This window comes from Pundamilia nyererei, unplaced genomic scaffold, assembly GCF_000239375.1.
Source record: "Pundamilia nyererei isolate P.nyererei 1_Seehausen unplaced genomic scaffold, PunNye1.0 scaffold00045, whole genome shotgun sequence".
NCBI lineage: Eukaryota > Metazoa > Chordata > Actinopteri > Cichliformes > Cichlidae > Pundamilia > Pundamilia nyererei.
Window position 1 is genome coordinate 2,396,762 of NW_005187446.1, and position 23,699 is coordinate 2,420,460.

A 23,699-nucleotide genomic window follows, 5' to 3' on the forward strand; every position below is an offset into this window, starting at 1 on the left:
GTTCTCCATTCTTTAAGCACCGGTTTGAGCACCGTTTAAGCACCGGCACTGTTTCAAAAGTACCGGTTTGGCACCGGTATCGGATAAAACCTAAACGATACCCATCCCTAGTCTTATATTATTTTATGTAAAGCACTTTGTAACTGCAAAAAATACATATAGCGTATTTAGGTTTGAACTCGTCAGCTAATTTGGGTTTAAATGTTTTGCTAACTCTTCAGCGCTACTGTCAGGCGTGAAGTGGCCTGAATGAGCAGTGAAGACTGTGGGCTGGCATATCAGGTCATTTCTCGTAAGACAGAAACTGTTTGCATGAGTGCACATATTCTGGAAGGCCACTACTTTCCGTTTCGACTGCACTGACAGGAATTCAAAGAACTCAAAAACAACAATTGTTCACTCACACCGTAACTGAACAATTGATTTAAAACAAGCTTTCAGTATCACCTATTCTACTTGAACTGCAGTGCGACTGTGTGTTTATTTTACCAGTGCTCTGGAAGACACCGGGGTTGCAGTGGCAGTATCTCTGAGCAAAGGCTTCCATCATTCTGTCGATCTTCTGAGCTTCACCAGGCAAACGGAAACTCCACAGGAACTGTCTGCAGAAAACAGGTCAAGGTTTAGGTCAAATCAGAGGGAAAAAAAAACAAACCTTTGCTAAACAGTCGCTGCCGCTGTTTCATAACCTTTTTCCATCTGCATCCTCAGGTAAGAGCGAGAGTGGGATTTTCCACTGTTGACTAGGCTGCTCACCAGAGGATGCCTGATACAATTGAAGCTATTTTTTCCACAACACACAAAAAAATCCACAGTAGACAGAGATTACCTGAGGGCCTGGACGAGGTTGAGATCAGTAAACTCATGGAGGTCAACGAAAGCCTGCAAGACTTTGATGTTGAAGTCATCTCTGCAAATCATAGAGGTCAGTTATACATGACTGATTAAAAAAACAAGAGATAAGGGACAGAAGAAATGTCAACGCCTTGCACCTTTCTCCGAGGTAATCTCCTATAGCCGTCTTGTTGAGGCCCTCTCCTTTGTATAAGAACTGAGCAATGTCCTCTGGAGTGTGTCTGAGCAGCTCATTCTCCACCAGAAATGCAATGCCCTGCAGAGAGAAGAACGAGTCAGTCACAATCCAAGGAATCTAGAGGAGACACATTCAGCACCCGTTTGAATATTTGAGGTATTACCTTTTTAGGATCCATGTTGAATTTCTTCCTTCCCATTGCCACATGCCTACTTTTCTGTAGAGTTTTACTGCAGAGAAGATAAATGTGTTGGCAATAATTAACTTCTGTGATCAAATCAAAGGTTCTGATAAAAATGAATCCTGACAAACCTCCATGAAAGCTATCACCAAGTACCAAGACTGTTTAACTTATAAACACCAACATTCTTCTTCAATACACCAAGAACATGAGGTTTACATCAATGCAAAATCTTGACATTCACCTAGAAAAGCTATGTGTAGAAAATTAAAAGGCAAACAATTACTTCATTTATTCACTAAAACAGAATTACTATTAAAGAATACTACCCCAGGCAGAGTGGACACATACACATTTTCAGCTCCCTGTTTTTATTCTTAGATTCTACACGAGTAGCTTTGCAGGAGTCACAGTTCAAAACAATGCATAATTATCTTAACCCCGTGAATTTGAGATATTTTGTTTTATAAAAAGACTAACATCTTTTTCATGTCTAAGTAAAAATGCCTTTTTTGTTCTTCATTTGCCAAGAATTGGTAGAATCGTTTTCAAAGGGCAATAATCACACATCCCAACAGCATAAATAAGCTAAATTCATTTTCATCTATAGAGTCCAAACCAAAACAACATTATCCTTAAGCTGTTTAAGGCTAACTTAAGGTAAGGTAAAAACTCTATAATGAGAAAACCTCATCAGTCACAACAACCCCTGTGAGCAAGCACTTGTCAACAGGGGGAAGGAAAACTCCCTTTTAACAGGAAAACTCCTCTGGCAGAACCAGGACTAGAAAGGAGCAGCCATCAGCTACAACCAGTTGTGGGTGAGAGGAGGGAGACAGGACAAAAGACACATATTCAGTTTAAGGTTGGAGTTAGGGGTTAAACTGGGACATGGTGCAACCTTTTAGCTCCTCCACCATCTGGTTTGACAGCAGGTGAATGGAACTGCTTTGTTCATAGTCAGAAATTTAGGCCATGTTTAATATAAGCTTCCACGGTTTTAACAGTATGCATCACAGAAAATGAAATTTCTCATTTAAGCATATATACAACAGAAGTGATTTATTACTCCAAAAGCATTTTCTATTGTATTATTATTTTATATCACTTCCTCTTTGTTTTGTTTTTTAGAGTAACTGATGTGGGTTTTCTTATTACCTGCCCTCTGTGCTTGTCTCCAGTCCCTCTACCTCTAAAATTGCCTCTCGTAACTCCTCTCTGAGCCTCTGGATCTCCTGCAGCAGGACGCCCTTCCTCCTACGGATGTCCTCCAGCTCAGAACGCTCCTCTGGGCTCAGGTCTACTGGGACTGTAAGGGAAAAGAAGAAGAATGAGTCAGCTACTGCTCCATATATAGAAGGTGGTAACTGTGCCCGAACAATCCCAATCAAACGCTGTCTCCAACAGTGGCATAAATATGATGTACGACAGCATTAACACTGCTCCGTTGACTGACTCCTAAAATAAAGCAGATTAAATTAGAATTAAATCTCTAAATGCTTCTTACACTATGACAGAGAAACTGCTCCAAGCCTGTCCCTGGTAAAGCACTGATTAGTTAAAAGCTTGGTTAATTAAAGAGAAAAATTAAAAAAAATAGTCTTTGATATTAATTGGAGCATCAACCTATGTAATTACACAATTTTCAGGGTGATGAGCTGACTCATCTGAGATTTTGGCTGCCACTAAAAAGTGAATGTACAAATGTACATTTGGTGTGGTCACTTTAAATTATTTTCAGTAGTACTCCTATCTATACTCGGTTCATAGCAATACACTGTGATATACAAACAGGGTTTTCCATTAGGGGCAACTACAAACATAAGCACCACTGCACTGCCTATAATTTAGACAAACTTAGAAGTTCATGCATTTTCCTGTTATTGTGGCCATTTTTTAAACAAAAAGATTTATTTTTAGCTGAAGTACGTTTCTCTGCAGTTTTTAAAAATGGCTACTTAAAAAAAGCAAAACCCTATGCGAGAAGTGCCATTTTTTATTTGAGTGAAATAAAAACTGTATAAGAAGTAAGCATCACACTGAATGACCATCTCGCTTTAATACTCACTTTAAAAATTCAGGATGTGGCCAGAATCAAACCTCTAAAGCTAGACCAGGAATCAAGACTTGACTTCTGCATTATGAAGAAGTATAATATATTTCCACTGCATATAAAATGTGTTAAATATTAACACCTGGATAATATACGGACTTAAACTACATTAGCACATACGGCCTGACTTAGACTTCTGCGGGGAATCTTTGCAAAGCCGACAAAGTGACCTACGTAAGCGGTTGATATTATTGCCAGCATCCTTGTCTGTGGTACCTATGCATTAATTACCATGTGATCATGTTCCAGTGTTTTACATGCAGTGCAAGCCGATAGAAACAATTAAAATGCTGGGAGTTTTTTGGGTCTCTGCTTATTGTTGTGGTCAGTTTTTTTCCCCCAGAGGCAATCATATCTACCCCTCTATTTTATCTCACCTCTTCTCTTGCCCATTAAGAAATTTGCTGACATTTGTGAGTCCTTATATTGATGCCATTATTACTCTTCATATATTGAGGTGATGATGGTTATTCTCTCACTGATTAAATCAAAAACCGCCGCAAAAAAGTATGTGGAAATGCACATGACAAATCCACAGCGCAAACCAGGCCAATAGCGAGCACTCCAGGCTGCGCTGACCCGACATGTAGATACATTTCTAGGGAGGTGCAAGTTGGGTTATAATGCAGCGTTCAGAGGGGTTCACGGTTACGCCATAGATTACAGTGTAGATTTCCCACTGAGGCACAACTTCCCAGGAAATATGACTGGCTCGCTTATACTCGTGGCAATAAGTCCGTGTTGTTTGACATAACCGAAGTCTGTGCATTTTGCTGTCCTGCCTGTCTGGCATTTTAAAAAATAACATATATATATATATATTTGTATAAATATTTAATTCCCAATCCTGGTGACAGCCGAAAACCTCAATAGTGAGCACAAGTGCCCAGTTGTTGTCTTCAAGGTTTAAAACCATTTGCCAAAACCATAATCTTTCAATGGCTGGACAAAAACATGGACAAAAAGTGAATTACTAATAATGCAGGTCTAGTTTCCGAATGCCACGGTTACGTTAAACTATAAGTCTGTTTATACAACTAACTCATTTCAATAAGGGCCAACTAAATAACAACATTCCTGCAATAAATTTAAATGTTATGAAGCCAATAATCTTCAGTGTTTGCTGAAGCTGTTTTCATAGGCAGTGTTAAATATTTTATAAACCTCCATAAAATGATTACAACTTAACAGCACAACAAATTACAGGCACCAAAATGAAAATAAAGTTAAGACATGATAGTGATAAAACAGTTTCACATAAAACTGAACATGATAACCTTCCGATAAGCAGTCTTTTTGCACCCAGTTCAGACATAAAGTACTGTGTAAAAAGCCTTGAGTCACCCTTCATTTTGTCAGTAGATTGAGAAATAGATTTACTGAAACATGTAAAAACATAAATTGAAATAAAGTATGCACGTCAAAGGGAGTTTGTACAATTCTCACGGGCTTGAAAGTGGTTATTTGTTACAACCACCTTTATTCTTCAAACCAGCCTGAACTGTTAGGCAGCTTTCTTTTCATTTCTTTTCTTCGGGAGTAATTCTCCAGCCTTCTTGAAGGACACTCACAGCTCTTCTTGGATGTTGGTCGCCTTTTGTTACATTCTCCGCTTCATTAATGAGGAGGTTGGGACTCTTGAGAGGCCAATCCATGACTGAGTGTCCTGCTATGTTTTGTTTTCTATCCAGGTATGCTCTTATTACACTGACAGCGTGTTCGGGATCATTGTAATGTCGAACAATCAAGCTGTTGCCAGATGGTACTGGTAATTTTCCAGATATTATTGTACGATGGATCAAAATCTGATACTTTTCCACAATCACAATTTCATCAGTTTTGACAAGATCCCCAACACTACCTGCTGAAATGCAGCGACAAACCATAACAAAGCCTCCATCTGGTTTTACAGATGTACAGCTGTAGACACTCACTGTTGTGCCTTTCTCCTGACTACCTCTGTACATATTAATGATTTAAATCAAAAATTTCTAATTTGGATTCATTACTCCATAAGACATGTTGTCATTTATTTTTAGTCCAGTTCTTGTATATATGTATGCTATAAATATTCTTCCTATACTGGAAGAATAACTATTCTTATGCCTCAGCCTTTTCTGTCCATTTCCCTTGCTTATGAATGGCTTCTTGACAGCCATCCTTCCACTCAGACCGGGCTTGAGTGAACAGTAGATGGATCAACTAATTGAACTAAAGAAATTAAATAATAATGTGTTTTTGCTAAATTACAATTGGCTATTTTCTTAGTAATTTGTTATGTTATGTGTAGGTAACACTAGTTCATGCCTTATGTTAGATGACTTTTATGCTTGAAAGATTTATGTATCAGGGTTAAGTGGCTTTAAAAAAATTAAGGGGTTCTTGTGACTTTTTCACAACACTGTAGATATTCAAATTAAAGTCAGTGCTAATGAAACAGATAGTGCTATTAAACATACATACATGTATGTTGCATATATGCATATTTTAGAGATGAAGTCACTTAAATGTATGACTTTTAGAGGGATAATGTCTGAGGTTTTCTTAACTGTATTTTATCACTGTGCTAGACATTATATTAAAGTGAAAACATCAATTTAATCACCTGCTATATGACATAAACATAAACGCAGTACCACAATCTACAGCCTCGGACTAAATCAATACCTCTGTAAACTCCATTAAAAATAATATTATTAGGACAACAGCATTTATCTGAGCAGGGTTTACTGCAGAAAACGTTGACCTAGAGGTCAAAGCAGCAGTGTTTACTCTGCAAAGCAAGCAGCTGCTGTGCACCACCACCACGCCCACAGCCTGGATCAAAGCCGTGATCCACACAACAGCATCCACTACACTAACTACCTAAAGAAGTTGGTGTTTTCAACGAAGTACATCATTATTTAGAGCCTTTGTGTAGCCTAAAAAGCTAGTTAGGGTTTTATAAATCAATCCACCGTGGTTAGCTAAAAAGTTAGCTTTTATCACTCACCGAAACGACCAATTTAAATGGCCACATGCAAAGATAATACATTTCCTAACTGTAATATTGTAAACATGTACACCCATACCTCTACAAAATATTCTCACCCTTTTTCCGTGGTATTTTATTTCCATTTAAATGCTATATGAGTTCTTGAGTTCTCACCTGCGCTAATAAACTAAAGCTAGACTGTTAGCCACAGTTGGCTAGCGATAGATACCCTATGCGAATAGCTACTTACTGTAGTCCAGGTCATCCATTTTTGGCGCTTTACTTTTAGGCATAAATAGTTCAGAATCGAATGTCATTCAATGTCAAAAAAATAGGGATATATATAAATATATCCTCAAAACTAAACGGGAGAAAAAAAAGAACCACTGGTGTCGAAATTTTGGGCCGGAGACAAAGGAGGTGGCGACACCGGAAGTAGTGTCTGACATTTAAAGTGGTAATCTTCCGGTCAGCTGTTTTTCAAAATAAGATGCCTCACATTTAAAGCTATTTTTAAATGATTAAATTGGCATTAAAGCACAACAAACCCTACTGGTTGGAAGCTGACCTACAAATAATTTCACCGATTCATTTCTAGAATAAGTCTTCTGCTTCTTTCAGCTGCTTTCTTTCTCTTCACCTACCTCTAGCATCCTCCTCTGTCACTCCAACCCTCTGCATCCTTCTTCACTACATCAATGAATCTCTCTAGTCTTCCTCTTTTCCTCCTGCCTGGCAGCTCCAAATTCAAAATCCTTCGTCCAATATATCCACTGTCTCTCCTCTACTAATATCCAAGCCATCTCAGCTTTGCTTCTCTAACTCAATATGAACCAAAATCGTTCAGAAATGTTCCCTGCACCTTGCTGCATCTGTGCCATGCAGAATTTAATCAATCCTAAAGTAAAAGGGGGTCCAACTCAGTACAAGCATGGCATACCTAATAAGTGGCTGGTGAGTGTATATATAACACTTTTCAGAGGGAAAAAAGGATCGACAGTTACAGATCAATTTTATTATGAATGCGTTGCTGGAAGGGTAAAAGATAAAAAAGCCATTTAGATACGTGAAAAAAGCTTCCTGTTTTCCACATCAAACGGTTTAATTCTATTATAAAAATGTGGTGGCATTTTAGTGACTAAAGACAAAATAAGGCATTAATTTGCTCCAAACAAACATATGAAGTTACATTTATTGAAAACCATATATAACTATTAACTGTACAACGTATATATTTTCATTGTTTTAGTAGTAATTACAATTTCATTACAGGCAGCCCACTACAGACATCTTTATGGCATTAGCAACTGAAGGGTAATACCCCATCATGGTCATATAGGAATTGGTCTTTAACACCATGGTCCCAGCTATGGCCATAGACAACAAAATGTTTAGGAAGGTAAATGGTCATAACTAGTGTCTTAAACATCAAGGGTAAACATTTTGGCAAAAACTCCATTCAAAGTGTATAGAGACTCATCTATTTGGTAATATTACAAGCCTAGACCCAAAATGTTGTACTCACATTCTGTAGCTGTGTAAGCACAGTGAAGCTGTGGTAGAATAGCTGCATTGTGCGCTCAAAGGAACACAAAATAAAAACAAAAGCAAAAAAATAACATCCTGGTAAGCAAAAGAGTTTTACTCCATTTTCTGCAGTCAGGTTTAAACAGTTCATGATCAACAGCCAGAATTTACAGGCTTATTATACAAAGGCATTGATTTGTCCAGGTATGACCGAGACATACAGTAAGTTGATGATGAACCATGCAGTTGGCACACAAACTTCCTGATTGATGAACTGCACATGCTAATGATTTATTCTTCGTCCAAGTATCAGCAGATTTGAGTAAAAAAAAAAAATCCTCAAAGGGCTTCAACCTCTGTAGTTTGATTCAACTCATCAACATTTGGAAATACTTGTAGTCTCAAAATATATATTTCAGTTTTAAACATCAGTCTGTTGCCTACTTGAACAAACTGCCTCTGCTGCTGGCAAATTTCTCAAAGTGCAAGCTGTTCTTCTATCTGATTTACCACCTGATCTGACAACACTGGGGATTAGTGCTGACTCTACAGCAGGATTTTAGAGTTTCAACATGACTTTGTTAACGGTCAGTCACATCCTCAAAAGCTAAGAGTCTTCAAAGTGCAACAGTTAATTCATGTCAGGTGACGCTAATGCTAGTGGATCTACTTTCTGAAACAAAACACTGCATCAGACAGAATAGTGTTACCCTTTAGTTTGAATTGTTCTAGTGTTGTGATCTTCAGTGTGTTTGGGAAGAATACATGTGAAATTTACTTCTTAACTGAGGCATGCAACGTCTGTTAAACATCACTATCACTTTGCCTCCACTGGTTAAGAAAAAAAGGCAGATTATGCAAACGTTGGTGATGGATACCCTTTAACGGATCCACTGCTCCTACTAATGTGGTGACCCTGAAAAGCTTGATCCTGCTGCTCTATGTGGATTTACTTGCATGAGAAAAATGATTACTTGTAGTCACTTTTTTCTCCACTGATACACAAAAGTGGCCGAGTCACATGCGCTCAGACTTTATGTTTTTTAAATGTAGTCAAAGGACTTTGATAGGTGAACGGAAATCAAGAAGATTAAAGTTTCATACATAAGAAGGAAAGGATAAAAGTACAGCTGTACTGTACAGTATCAGATAAGGCATTCCTTTCAGGGACTAAAGTTTTTATACTCAAACATCTGGATGTTGATGTAAGATGAGGCTGTTTGATGATAGAGACGTGGCAATAATTTCACTGGCTCTTGGCCTAAGAGAATCTCAATACATTTTTATAGCTTTTCATGTGTACAAATGATATTCTTTGAATTTAATCTGATTTCTCTTCATCTCAGCGTAAGGCAAAAACAAAAACAAAAATAAAACAGGTAGTGCTTCTTTGCATGCATACTGTTATGTATACATCCAACACATGCACTATCTGCACAAAAACCCATAAACATTCAATTGTTTTTCCCTCTCATCATCCCAGGCCGTGCTGTTTTCATGCTTCTCAGGGTACACTGTGCGTAATCCAACAGCTGTGTAATGAGGTGCATTTTTCATCCATTTTCAAATTCACTATTAATCCCTGCAGAGATGCTTCAGTGATGCGTGGCTTGGTTGGTTATCCCTTTCATTAATCCGTAGAAAAGCAGTTTCTGCAATTCGGGCTATTTGAAGTCTCTCAGCTACTCCTGTCCTCTCAGACTATGGATGGCAACAGAGATTATATAATTCAGTAGAGTGCTGATATGTCAATCAAATCAACCAATCCCTGATTAGAATCTGGTAATCCTCTCGCCGGAGTCTCCAACAATGAGACGGGCCATGGAAGGATGGATCTATAAAACATTAAGAGATCAGGAAAATGAATATTACTAATCACAAGTGTTAGCAAAACAAAGCAGCACAGAACACACAGTACTTAAGTGTTGAGAGTAGAAACATACAGTACGTAAGTTGCTGTTGGCAATGTGAATGAATAATCAGATGATTAACTAAAAGCTTTTAAAGTACAGAACATGTAGTTATTACAAACTAAATTCAGACTGAGACAAATGAAAAGACCTAGGAATTTATCACTGTGGTTTTACTCAACAAGTATTATTTATGCTAAATCTTGTTTTTCTTTCTGACCTGTGCTTGAAGCGGCCCGTAGGGCACAAGCTCTCCGTCCACAGTGAGTGTTCCTCGTGCCGACAGAGGCTGCAGCCTGAATGCTTTACAGGTAACGTGGCTCACATAGGGAGAGCTGACAGAGTGGTGGGTGCCTCTTTCCATGGCAAAGAAAAGTCTCAGTAGAGTTGCTCTAGAGATCCCTGCTCGCACAAAAGTCAGATGGATCAGCCCATCGTCAAACCTGGCCTGGGGTGCAGCAAAAAGGTCAGCCCCAAGGTGGGTCTGATAAAGGGCCAGGACCAGGACAAAGTCCCCTTCAATGGTGATCCAGTCTCGAGTGGGAAGGGGCTGGTCAAGAGGGGGTAACAAGTCATCCCTTGCTAGATTTAAAGGCAGCGAGAATGATGGACGGTTCTTGAAGGGTCCTGCTGGTTCAGCAATGTCAAAGTTAAAAGAAGAGGATGGCGTGCGTAAAGAGGGCGAGGGTGATGTGGAATTTGGGGTGTTAGGACGAGGAGCGAGGTAGGATGATGAGTGTGGGGAGGCACAAGAAGGAGACGAGGGGGGTGTGGGAGAAAGAGACAGGGAGAGAGAGTTGAGTTTAGGTGGGAGGGAATTTGTCTGGGAGTGCTGAAGGAGGGAGAGGGGCCTTGGCCGGGAGGCGTTTTGGTTTTTGTCCAGGGTTTTGGCCTTGTAACAGAAGGGAGAATGACGAAAGGGAGAGGAGATCGTCAAAGCTCGCTCACGAGCGACATCCAGTGTGTATGAATCTTTCCGGTAGTAAGATCCATTCAGATCCATATCATCGACGCCATTTGAAGTGCCTGAATCTGCATCAGCCTCCTGACTGAGAGGCTGGTTGCGGAGAGCTTCGGCTATCTGGCTCGAAGGGGCTGAATTCTTTCTCACTGCCTGCCTGGTCTCATGAAGGCAATCCTGGTGGGTGACGCCATCCTCTGGCTCTTCATCTGCCTCTCGCCCCATGACAACCCCATAGCTCTCACCCAGCTCTCTCGCATGCAACACTCCCTCTCCTTCTACAGAACCACTGCTCCCTTCCCCGTCCTTACCTCTATCGTCTTCCTCAATCTCCTCTGAGTATTGCTCTGCTGTTCCATCATCTTCCCTTTCATCCTTGATCCTCTCCAGCCTTTCTTCCCTTCCCATACTGCATTCATCCCTTTCATTTGATTCTGAACTTGTCCCTGATCTCTCTGAACAAGTCCCTGACCTCTCCTCCTCTGCTTCCATCTCCATCTGTCCCTCCCTCTCTCTGTCTTCTGCCAGACTGCTTGCCCTCACCACACCAGTTCCTCCTCCCCTGGCCCTCTCCCTTCTTCTCTCCCTTTCCTTTTGCCTCTCTTCTTTTTCCCTCTCTCCCTCACCCCTGCGCAAGCTCCTCTGTTCACTGATGCCCATGTCAGAGCAGGTGCGATGGATAGGCGTGCGGCAGAAGCCCTCCAGGCCTTCTGTGATACTGCGGGAGAGCGGTCTCCTTGGTGGAGGTGTGGCATCTGGTGATGTGGTGACAACAGAGGGTGGTAGGAAGGAGAGACGACCCTTGTAGGATCGTAGAGAAGCTATGCGCACTAATGTGCCCAGGGTGAAGCGAGCTGAGCCAAGACCACGATACCTGGAAGAAGACAAGACTGCAAGTGAAGCTACATTTTGAAATTGACGTCACATAATCCAGAATAAATTAAAAGCCAAGCTTTTATGAAGAAAACAACATTAGATTAAGATTCTGAAAACTTGAAACACCCACCTCTCACTCTCAATATCCACATCGGACACAAAGCCCCAGGCAACAGAAAGAAAGGAAAACAGTCTCCTGGGTCCTGCAGCACGGTTGCTGTTGGAAGGGGCGGGGCTTGTTGTCACAGAGACCAGGTCCATGGGTCGGACTCCGCCTCGACAGAGCAAAAAGCAGCAGTTCAAAAGGAGGGGCTCTCGAAGGCACATGTCATACCTGAGGAAATTTTAAAAAAGTAAAAATAAAGACAGATCTGTACAACAGCTATTCAAAGACTAGATTAAACAAAACAAATATACATAATTCTACGGTCTTTTGTTTAGGAAAAAAACATTGTTTTTTATGTAGTTTATTTTAACAGAATAATCTGGGTATCCATGGGCTTTTTTGTAAGGTCAGTTTTCATAAAAATAAACTAAAATCATCTGACTACATCAGAGGGTCTCAGGATCATCTAAACCTCCCTGTACAAGCCAGCAGATAAGGACGTTACATTGAACATAAATGTCACGACAACTGGATATTCTTCTCAGAAGTTCAGTAAAGCAAAAGAGACATGCCATCATATGAATATATGAATATAATAAGAAAATTCAGCACTAGCAAAGAGAGCATCCATTGACTCTGAGACCCTCTGTGATGCAGATCCAAGGAGGTTTAAATCATAGAAAATTATTTCTAGACAGAAGGATTCACAGCTAGAAAATGAACCTGGTATCAAAATGTAGATTAAAAATGAGCCATTTCATTGGCTAAAAGTTGTTTTGACCAGCCAGCTATCTCACAGGATGAGATAGCTGGCTGAGGGTTTACAGAAAGTGCACTTTTTTAAGTTTCTCCAGAAACGTATCAGAAAACAGATAATTCTTTCAGGGTATCACAGCTTGTTTCTGTTACTCTCTGTCAAAAATATTAAACTGGTTAAGTTTTGCTGTGAAAGAGTCTGCATATGCAATCTGTAATATGATTGGCTCATTCAGAGGTCATAAAGTTTAAAGAATTAACTTGACTGCACCCGTTATCAGCAAACACAATCTAGACTGTCAGCATTACTTTAAATCATCCACTATGCAAACACTGAGGGAGATATGAAGACTTAATGTTCCACCTAATTCCACACTGTACAGGCAGCTGGAAGAAAAGCTTCAACCTAAACAGATGTGCTCACCCTGCGTGGTGATTGATGGAGCCAGCCAGTGCATTCCCAGAGCCGCAGGGTAGAATCCCGACAGGTGTTTTTATTGCTTGTTCCCAGTCTGAGCGCTCCATCAGCCCATTAATTACCTGCAGGAAAACAAGACAGAAGATTTAAATAATCACAGTGTTAGACATAGACATACATTTACGTGCCACAATTTCAGCCTGGTTGTCCTCTCAGGCCAAAAACACCTTACCTCATGCAGTAGACCATCCCCAGAAACAATGATGATGCCATCCCACTCTGGGAGTGATATCTCTCTGATGAGCTCTCTGGCATGGTTCTGGCGTTCTGAGGGAGGGTAATTACGTTAATGCCTGCCATATAAATGCATGCATTCTGACTCATTGGGATGTTTTAGACCTCAGGGTGTTACCTGTCTGTATAAGGTTGTAGCTGATGTTGGACTCTCTAATCATTGGCAGGATGTGGGTCTGACACCACTGCATTGCCTGGCCTCTTCCACTGAAGGGATTGACCAATAACAGTAGTCGCCTGGGACGAGGTAGCAGACTTCTTGAAAATTCTTCACAAGAAAGACAGAACAGGATGGATTAATTAAAACCTGCACAGCTCTGGTCCAGGACAAAGAAAGTGGTTCAGCACATTTTCAAAACCAGCCAACTGGGACATAAGCTAAGCTGGTATTACAGTGTTGCCCAACCTTGGACTTTGAATGCATTTATCCATTTGAAGCCTCCTAAAGTTCTCCTGACAGAATACATATCACACTGTCCTTCAAGAGTGAGTTTGTCAATCATTTAAAGTCAGATATATGATAAAGGGCACATTTAGACTTCAAATTATAGGTATTATAGTTGGTCAAAACTAAACAGTGGCATACGAAGGCAATGAAATTACTCTAGTCCTGTTCTATAAAACCTGTGGGGAAAGTAAATATCTAAGGATAAAATTCAATATAAACTGTAGTATGTTATAGATGAAACCACTGGTGCATGAGAGGATATTATGTGGCTGTGCTGTCACATAATCCTTGATTATGCAATAAACCACACTTCACGCTATTGTGTGGAAAACCCATCTGACCACACCTATAATGCCCGTCAGCATAAACATTCTCAGTATTGGGCCACTGAGTGATTCAGAAGTGTGATTATGAATGTTACACAAGCAGAAATTAAAAAAAGAATGACAGCTGCATCACTGCGAGTGAAGGGTATGCACTAAAGATCTCAGAAGACGAGGAGATTTAAGAGACTTAAGGATTAAAGAGTGAGCCTACAGACGAGGAAAAGAAAAACAGAAGATGGGAGATGCTGATTAACTCTGTGCCACACAGACAATGGAGACAAAAAAAGTCAACACAAACACAAAGTTCATGCTGAGCTGTCAGATAACTGAGGATGGTGACTCCCCGCCCTCTGTCTCTGCATTAGACACTGAAAGATACAGACCACATGTGCAGGAAAGATAAGAGGAAGGACGTATAGGTTTAGATGGAAAACCCCCCACAAAAAAAATAAAGAAAATGATCCTGTTATGTGAAACACACAAAATCCAAAAGCTCTCGATGCTAAATCTCACAGCCTCTTAGGGTGCATTAGTGTTAATCCTCATTTGTCTTTTATATAATGCCCCAAAATGTTAAACTAGTCTTGTTACCATTTGTGCCCTCAGTGAGGAAATGTAATACATTAAAGTCTTGGTTCCCTGTGACATTACGCTAGGCTTAGTAGAAGTTTACAAAGAGGGCATGGAGCAAAGTGGATTGATGCTACATTGTGTAGGTTTTCTACTGTAAGCATCTGAAATTCAAGACTTTATCAAGGAGACAAATACAAAGGCTAAAGCTCCATAAACACTGTGATAAGCTATTAGTGTTACTCTTTTAATTAGGCCATCAGCTCAGTGTACAGTACCAACGATCAGGGCGAACTGTGGTTTACAGTTGCTGCCACTATCAAATCGATTTCAGCCTAGTCTTATATAATATAATAGAGCAGATGTAGTTGTATATAAGACATCGGAAAACTGAATTTTGCCTTAATGAATTTTTTGCCTTATTGTTCACTAATTTGCTTTTTTTATTATTAAATTATTATTATTAAATTGTGATAAAATAAAATAAAATAAAAACTGTCTGAATTACTCCTGGAAAATGTTCAAAAGCTTTGCTTCTACTGCCCATGGTCATTTATAATAAAAGTTTATCATTATGACATACTTACATTTAAGACAACATAATAAAATTCATGCAATAAAACAAAAACAAAAAAATCACACTCTACAGTATATAAATACGCAAAATGTGTAGCTACTACTACAGTCTTTTGTATGTTCATTTAAAAACAAGATCCAAGCTGCACAAACAAACCACAGGTAAAACATACACTCACCTGTGTTAGCAGTGACCATCACACCTCTAAGTAGACACTGTACAGCAGCCGACCACCTCTCAGCTTCAGCTCTGCTTTCTGCCAGATAGGCCCTCACCTGCCTGCGCCGGGACACTCCTTTCCTTCGTTTTCCTGGTGGGTACCAGTACAGCACCAGCAGAGGGGGAGCAGGGGACCGGGGGCAGCTGCACCCCACCAACTCTAATAAGGGTAGCAGGAGACGAGCTTCTTTTCCAGGCCGGGGGGACAGGCGTTGTATATGTATGTGGGTGTGGGTGAGAGTCAGGGCGTAGTTGGATGCCGGAGCTGGAGGAGCAGCTGGGGACAGCCCTCCTGAACCACCGGGGCTGTTGGGACTACTGTTATTGTTGCTGTTGCTGCTTGTTCCCCAGCTGGCAAACTGACCATGAAGGAGAGCTTCTGCTGGAGAAGGTGAGGAAGGTTCCGGGGATCGCATTTTCTTTGCTCAAAGTTAATCAGTCTAAAAAAAAAACAAGGGCTTCTGAACTCAGATGCTTGAAGAGCTGGGCAATCTACCAGCTGTTCATGTTTTGCAGCACAAATTGAAAGACTATGTCTGTCGAGAACTTTCTCCTTAAAATCTCTTCGAAATCATTCTTTTTGTCAGTGCTTCAGTTTAAGGGGTAAAAGTCACAAAAAATGATCTTCCTGTCGTTCCAGTTCAGATATATGTCTTCATTTGAAAAAAATACAAATAACATTTCCCAGTTTAATCCTTCTTCAAATTAGAGTATTTTTTATTGATCCAGTGAAGATGGGAACTGCTTAAGACCAGTCTTTGTGTCACAGTTAGAAACCTCCCATCAAGGTGTGATCTGTGGAGCTGTCAGCTCATACAGTTGGCTCCGAATTGGAAAGTGGACAGAAAATACATCAACATAGTCACAACAAACAGGATTTTTATAAAATGTAGAATCAGTCATTTAAGCAAAAAAAAAAAGTGTTCTTCACAAAGTATAAAAATAAGTTTACATTACAATCTAAAAGCTGCCTATTGTGATAGCAATACAGGGCAGCTCAGCAGCTACTTAACAATGACAATTCGCCTTAAATAATTACACATATGGACAAAAATGAAACTCTTAGTTGCATTAAAAATTATCATTAAGTATGATCAAGACAAAACACAAACACACCTTGTTTAGACAAGGAGGCTACAACAATTAAATTAAATTAATGCACAAGATTTTTGTAAAGTAAGTTGCATTTTAAGTGTTGCCCAAAAAGTAATTAATGCCACAAAGATAGATTAGTGCAGACTTTTCAAGACCTTTGACACTTCTATTGCTATCTTGTTCTAAGTGACATAAAGGAGGCAGACAAAAGGAGTGACTAAGCCAGTTCTCCAGACAGTAGTGTGATAACATTCACTCAATCAAGTACTACCCCCCAAGAGGAGGAGCAACACAAAGACAGGTGAAAAAACAAAAATGACAACAGAAATCAAAAACAAAAACAGAAACAAAACAAAAGACAAACAAGGAGACAGTTCCAGTTGGGTCCTTAGTTTATGTCATCTTAAAGTCCTTGAGTCAAGCCTCACGTTCCCTCCCAATTATCTCTGTTCCTGTTTGAGGACAAAGGAGAACAGCAGTTAGTGGAAAAAAACAACAGTAGGAAAAAGAAACAAAGCAGGGGTCTGACTAAGAAGCAAGTTCAGCATACCCTGAATATTTTTTCCTTATCTGGTTTCAGTTACTCTAACATGCACTGATCAGCTCAATAACTTAACCCAGTGTTTTCCAAACTACCTGCAAGTGCGTTCGCTTGATGGGGAATTGTATTGGCACCTAACACCTAAACAGAAATATCGACAAGTCCATGCTATACAAGGAGACAAACCCTAATATTAGAAAATCAAAATATTTTTAATGACCTAATACAGGCTGAAAGCAACACAGCTGCTACAGACAAAGCACGTATGTGTGTGTTCACTCACTTACTGTCCCAAGTAGGCAAACTTGTTGTGGAGGAAATTAATGAAGCACAATACTTTGTCATTAAGACACAGGAGGATCTGACATACGTGTATGTAAAACATTTTAAATTCAGTGCCAGTGAGGTTAAACTGTGTGAGAACATGTAAAAAATAAAGAAAAATATGGTTTTCCTGTCTATTCACAAACTTTGTATAAAGTTTGTAAGAACAAGGCACAGGTGTCCTGTTTTAAGATCATGCTACTAAAGGCGTACAGAACACTAAAACTACTTTAAACTTGCTAGCAGCAAACAGAAAAAAGCCTGTTCCTGTACAGCCAGTGAAAGCTTAGTTCACATTGCCAGCAGTAAGAGTCAGACCCGCTCCCGGTGGAAGTTGGACTCTATCAGGGCTGCCCTTTGTCACCAGTTCTATTTGCAGCTTTTGTAGACAGAATTTCTAAGTGCAGTAAGATTGTGGAAGGTTTCTGTTTTGGAGGCCATGGATAATCTCTTTGCTTTTTTGTGGAATCATGCAATTTTTATTTATTTTTTTTTGCCTCACCAGGAAGTGGCCTCCAGCACCGAGGTGGTAGCTTAGTGTGAAGTGGGACAAGAATTAGTGAATCTAAGGCTATGTTCGCACTGCAAGCAAAAGCGCATCAAATCCGACTTTTTTGACCCTACCCTAAACTGTTGGGAAGACAGCGTTGGAGAAACGTGAACATTTTATTTGTACTGTATAATCTGCAGATTCTGACAGAAACCTGCAACTATCCTTTGAAGCACAGCTCCTCTCTAAAACTGCAATAAGGATAATTATTAGGCCATATGTAAATAACAAAATAACTTTATAACTTAAAGAAAAATTGGGAAACGTAAAGACTGAAACAAGTCTTTATATTAAGGGCTATCAGTCAAACAATACTGTTTGCTCTGGGTCTAAACAGAGCGCGTTGTGTGTGATGTCTTCTTTTGTGCATGCGGGCCACTTTGAGGGTTCACACTAGAGCGCTTTTGCTGTCACATTTTATTTGTAGTGTGAACAAGCAGACAAAAAAATCGGATCTGATCAAAAAATCGGAATTGAGCATTAAGACAGTGTGCAGTGTGAACGTAGCCTAAGACACAAGGTTCTCAGTCAGAAAAGGGGTGATTGCCCACTCAAGGTTAGAGAGGAGTTGCTGGCTGAAGTGAAGGAGTTTAACTATTTCTGGGTCTGATTCATGAGTGATGCGAGTTTGAAAGGCTGACTGGCACAGCATCAGCAATGATGTGGACGATAAACCGGTTTATTGCGGTGAAGAGAGAGCTAAACTTGATGGTTTACCTGTTGATCTACATTCCTACCCTCACCTGTGGACCCAAGCTCTGGGTAGTGAACTGAAATACTGACATCATCAACACAATCAGCAGATTAGAGATGGGGTGAGAAGCTTGGTCGTTTTGGAAGGGCTCAAAGTAGAGTCATTCCTCCTACACATCAAAGGAGTGGGATGCTCCCTGGGTGCCTCCAAGGTAAATGGTAAATGGCCTGTATTTATATAGCGCTTTTCTAGTCCCTAAGGACCCCAAAGTGCTTTACATATCCAGTCATCCACCCATTCACACACTGGTGATGGCAAGCTACGTTGTAGCCACAGCCACCCTGGGGCGCACTGACAGAGGCGAGGCTGCCGGACACTGGCGCCACCGGGCCCTCTGACCACCACCAGTAGGCAACGGGTGAAGTGTCTTGCCCAAGGACACACAACCGAGACTGTCCAAGCCGGGGCTCGAACCGGCAACCTTCCAATTACAAGGCGAACTCCCAACTCTTGAGCCACGATCGCCCGGTGAACTCCTTTGGTCATGTCCTATCGTGAGGACGCTCTGGGGTACACCAAAGAGGTGCTGGAGAGATTATATCTCCCAGAAAGACTGTGAATACCATGGCGTCTTCCTGGCAGTACTAGGGGAGGCAATGGGGGGAGGGGGGGGGGGGGTCACTCTGGTAAGACTGGTACACATTCAAACCATGATAGTGGTAGATGGATGGATGGCACTAAGAATCCATTGTTTCTCATTTTTCAAAATTTCTCAGACAAAAACTTCACCCCCTCAAAATAGCTGTACCATTAGGTCCATGGGTCAGAATAGATCATTTACTCTGGTAAAAAGCAAATCACCCTTTGTAACACTGATAATCCAGTGTTATAGCTGATGTTACCTCAGTAAGAGCAGAATCTTGCTTGCCAGTACAAGCCTCAGCACTATGACCACACCACAACGCTGTGGTGATAACCATGACATGATTTTGCAAATATTTAAGAAATCAAAATTTAAGAAGCACAACAGTAAATTACATGAAATGAATAAAACTTTAGTCAAGTACAGAGGAGGACATTGATGATAAGAAAACTGATTATGGGTACAGGGTGAAGCAATATAAGATTCGTTATGCCCTTTGACCTGAGGTGCGTCTGTGATAAACCACGTAATGACTCAAGAGTCACACATCCTCAACTGGCTTGCTGAGACACTATTTTTTGTAGAGGAAAGGTTGCATGACAATTCATGTGTTTTTTTTTCTAATTGAGGGTAACTTCTGCGTAACAGGATTTAGGGACACAGTGTCTCTTTCACGGTTTAAATAACCTAACCTAAATAATTGTATTATATTTTACAGACTTTGCAATAAGCATTAGTACAGTCTCATATTTGTACCAACCAAGGAGGTCTGGTATCACCTCTTATCAAAGAGCTATATCAGGATTTTCCCTATATGGTAAATCTTTTATTTCCCTCCAAAAAGGTTTTAAACTTCTACCAAAGTAAAACAAACAGAGGTGTGATTTTTGAAAGTGGGATTTCATTCAGTCAAGCTTAAACATAACTTTGTTTTACAACATGTCCCCATATAATAGGAAAACGCACAGACTTCTGCATAAAATACTCATGTTGACCCTAGAAAAACCCTGGATATATAATCAAAATACACCGAAACACATGTATTATTTTCAAATTACATTACACGTGAGGTTATAGCAATGATAAATTACCAAGTCAGCAGGAGACAGATCATTAGACTTTAGCTCATAAAGTACAATTGCTGCAGTCTCACCTGGGACTTCGGTTTACCCTAAATTAATAAACTGTTCACATCTTTCAACTTTTATAGCAGTCAGGAAACATTATGCAAGCTGTGGTGTAGACAAAATCAATACTTGGCTGATGTCCCGTCCTGATAAAGCACACACACAGAAAAAGACCCTACCGATGCCCATTGTTGCACCTTACCCTGTCCTTGAATCGCAGGGCGGGGACACCCAATAATAATAATAATAATAATAATACTATGCTCGGCTAATTTTGGTCTCCCACACAATGAGGTTGTCTTTGAGTGACTTCAAAGTACTTTTGGCCAATTTTCGATAAGGTTACACTTTTGAATTCGAGGTCGCTCTTGTAGTAAAGGCGTTATTAAACATTTATTAACAGCTTGTCTGGTAGTAAGAGCTACGTCTATGTCGTTAAACTTTAATGCTACATGGATTTGACAGGCTGTTAGCCTGCTAACCTGTTCATGTTTAGCTGTATTTTGACAGTTACAGCACAGGCGAGCTAGAGCCGATAATTCTAGCTTGTAGTGCCAGAAATGAGAAGGTGAAATATGAACTGCAGGAAGCGGGTCTTTGTGTACGGTAAACAGAGCTGCTAAGCAATAGTTGTGAATCGAGCGTCACTAACATTAGCTAATGTAAACGGCTGACACGCTGCACAGGGGCTAACTAGGGGCTTTCTAACTGACATATAGTCCCAGTTCAACCCGACAAATATATTCAAATATAACTCCACTAAAGATCAGTGAGGAACACTATGGACAAATCGAAATAAAATGCCCATTTTGTTTAATTAAATACTTAAATTAGCGCATAGGATACATGGTTTTAGCTAGCAGTTATTAAGACCCTATCAAAATGAGCAACAGGAAAAGTTGTTTTCGAGCTTTGTATGTCGCCAGAAGCATATCTGTATAACCCATGTTTAATATCATTTCATGGTTTTTAAAGAAGAAAAGAAAAAGCCCCAACTACCTCATCTTGGCTCCCCTCTTTCGACAGATAGCCTCTGAATGCTGTGGCTCGGTGCAGGAAGTATGTGGAGACGCAGGAGCAGCAGCTCTGAGCGGCGGAGAGGAAATCCAATGACGATAAGGAAAACAGAACACCCACCCACCGACATTCTCCAATCATTGACAGACCAGCACTTCCTGGCCAACTCACTTGTTATCAGGCCGGCTGATAAATGCCAATTAAAAGACGTGTCCTGTAACATTTACGTGGGGACCTCAGTTTATTAGCCACATGCCATTCTTGTCTTCCAGCATGGCTGGTGCTTTAACACGAGCTCCACCATATTAACAATGAAGGGTGTATTTTGCGAAGAGCAAGCAGGCAAACAAAAACACAGAAGACATTTTGTACAACCAGCCTTTTATTCGTAGCAGAGTGAAAACAAAAACGCATTAGTTCTTGTAGCCGCAGCTGGCTCTGCGACCACGGGCTCTCTCGAACTTCCTGCCCTTGGAGCGGACGTAGGGCCTGGAGAAAGACACAAAAGGGTTTAAATTTAGCATATCTAACACATAAGATTAAGTTCCATTTGTCCCTTGAACTCAATGTCAGTGGTAAAAATCGATCTCTTATTTTTCCAGTGGGAAAAGACCGAAGCAGGTATTTGAATGAAGCCTTTCATAGCTGGGCCTTTACATCATCCTGTGAGTCACAATCCAGCTATGTTGATGGATCATACATCATCCTAAGAGCTTCATTTGTTTGGGACAAAGTGCTGGAATTTATTTTGTTTGGGAACACATTTCCATCAATTCATCATTACCTTACATCAGCCTCACATGTCTTTACTTGTTAAAGGTAGGTTTCATCAACATGTAAAGTACTTTAGAAGTGTCTTCTGATTTAGCTCAAGAGTCTTTTTATAACATCATTATTAACATGTGTGAAAGACATTGTTCTACACTGACAACCAACACCACCTCTGAACTCCTCAAACCTTAAAACTATTGTATTTAAAAACATCAAACACTGATTAAATCAAGAGATATGTACCATGTCTACCACCTGTTAATTTACTAATTATGACTGAAGTGGTTACCACTTCAATCATGCTTTTAATAGGGCGGAGATTTCTAATTCACTTTTGTAATCTCGTCCTAGGAGAGGAGCCCAAGAAACAGCTGGACGTGTATTTACTAAGTCTGAATGTAAACCCCTTTAAAAAAAAAAAAAAAAAAAAAAGCATGCCAGAATAAGGAAATCATTTAATTCTGGCCTTTGTGGACTCCTGGGCATTTAAAGCATGAAGCAACAGTGGACTACTGAGAATCCCTTGAGCAGTTTTTAAACATGCATTGGAAGCGCTTCTCACAGCTGTGTGAGTATGATGACCATCAAAAACTTAACCACAAGAGCACAAAACTGTGTCCAGACATTCTGAATATGTCACTTCCTGCTAAAACTAAACATTGATTAGTGCTTAGAGAACTATGAGGCTTATAATCTCCTTATGTGTGCTACAGACAAGAAAGGGCAAGTTAAGGCAAGTGTGGACAATGGTCTCCCTGATTCTCTCAACGCAGTCCTGAGTACATGCACATAACCAGCTTTAGTTAAAGGCTAAGTAGGGCTGTGCGATATGACCAAAATCTCATATCCCGATATAAAACATCTATCGTCCGATAACGATATAAATCACAAAATTTTAACATTTTCTGTAAATTCTGTGAATCTCTGGCAGCTCGACTAGTGAAGTGTTTCCAGCTGGGCGCCATGTACCTGGAGTCCAGTGTTTTAACCGATGCATGAAACTACACATTTTCAGTCATAAGTTGTAACGGCCGCCGTTTTCTTTGTGAGTATTTATTACACGGCGTGCTGCAGGGAAAAGCCTGTTCTAACGTTTGAGTCTAAGGTTTATTTTTTAGCACCTGACGGCTATTTTTTGCTTCTCATCCGTAAACACTGCATACTCTTTCACGTGATTCAGTTTATTTTGAAAAGTCTCAACAGGATCTTGAGCTTTATTGTGAAAGGTTTATGTGGAAAATAAACAAGCGGATACGCGATGGTCGTTGTTGCTAACGACAACTAAAAACAGGCGCTCGTCCGTCTGTAGTGTGGTTATATAAGAGAGAACTTTAAGAAATTAATATAGCCACTACAGTGACCATCAAAACGATGAAAAAATATTGCAGTAAACAGTTTATTTTGCGATACCACGAAACAAATGACAGCGTAAAATGAAACGATAGATGTTTTTATATCGTCATCCGATATATATTGTTATATCGAACAGCCCTAAGGCTAAGTAGTTTTTTTACAACAGCAACTTCACATCAGATGTACACTTACTTGGTGTGGCTGTGAGGGGTTCCAGGAGCCTTTCCAAAGTGCCTGTAAACCTCTCTGGCTTTACGAGGTCCTGGAGGAAAAGACGATATTAAAGGTTAAAATA

General features: G+C 40.2%; 3 protein-coding genes across 4 annotated transcripts in view; all 3 read right to left on the reverse strand.

Annotated features, from left to right (window-relative positions):
• Positions 1-6,731, reverse strand: part of cyth2 (cytohesin 2) — a 12,964-nt gene extending 6,233 nt beyond the window's left edge. For both annotated transcript variants that reach the window (XM_005732029.1, XM_005732031.1), the window contains exons 1-6: positions 6,552-6,731; positions 2,373-2,523; positions 1,197-1,263; positions 993-1,111; positions 830-910; positions 490-602 (exon numbers count right to left, since the gene is read on the reverse strand). In XM_005732029.1, the coding sequence (XP_005732086.1) occupies positions 490-602; positions 830-910; positions 993-1,111; positions 1,197-1,263; positions 2,373-2,523; positions 6,552-6,618 (598 nt within the window). In that variant the 5' untranslated portion in view covers positions 6,619-6,731. The remainder of the gene's footprint in view (positions 1-489; positions 603-829; positions 911-992; positions 1,112-1,196; positions 1,264-2,372; positions 2,524-6,551) is intronic.
• Positions 6,732-7,302: 571 nt separating this feature from the next.
• On the reverse strand, positions 7,303-21,385 carry sphk2 (sphingosine kinase 2). The gene is made up of 8 exons (XM_005732032.2): positions 21,263-21,385; positions 15,249-16,836; positions 13,268-13,417; positions 13,088-13,182; positions 12,862-12,977; positions 11,706-11,909; positions 9,959-11,573; positions 7,303-9,663 (listed from the first exon to the last, which is right to left on the reverse strand). The coding sequence occupies exons 2-8, from the start codon at positions 15,703-15,705 to the stop codon at positions 9,601-9,603; spliced, it is 2,700 nt and encodes an 899-aa protein (XP_005732089.1). The 5' UTR covers positions 15,706-16,836; positions 21,263-21,385; the 3' UTR covers positions 7,303-9,600.
• A 259-nt stretch (positions 21,386-21,644) lies between these two features.
• The window catches only part of rpl18 (ribosomal protein L18), a 6,497-nt gene continuing 4,442 nt past the window's right edge, over positions 21,645-23,699 (reverse strand). Inside the window, exons 6-7 of the mRNA XM_005732033.1 lie at positions 23,597-23,666; positions 21,645-21,769 (exon numbers count right to left, since the gene is read on the reverse strand). Of these exons, the coding sequence (XP_005732090.1) occupies positions 21,694-21,769; positions 23,597-23,666 (146 nt within the window). The 3' untranslated portion in view covers positions 21,645-21,693. The remainder of the gene's footprint in view (positions 21,770-23,596; positions 23,667-23,699) is intronic.

What these genes read in the sequence shown, in the direction of transcription:
- sphk2 (XM_005732032.2), bottom strand. Translation starts at nt 15,705, where the DNA reads ATGCGATCCCCGGAACCTTCCTCACCTTCTCCAGCAGAAGCTCTCCTT. An exon ending in CTACAACCTTATACAGACAG is followed by an intron (nt 13,183 to 13,267) that starts GTAACACCCTGA and finishes ACCCTCCCTCAG; the next exon opens with AACGCCAGAACCATGCCAGA. An exon ending in ACGGGCCGCTTCAAGCACAG is followed by an intron (nt 9,664 to 9,958) that starts GTCAGAAAGAAA and finishes AATGTTTTATAG; the next exon opens with ATCCATCCTTCCATGGCCCG.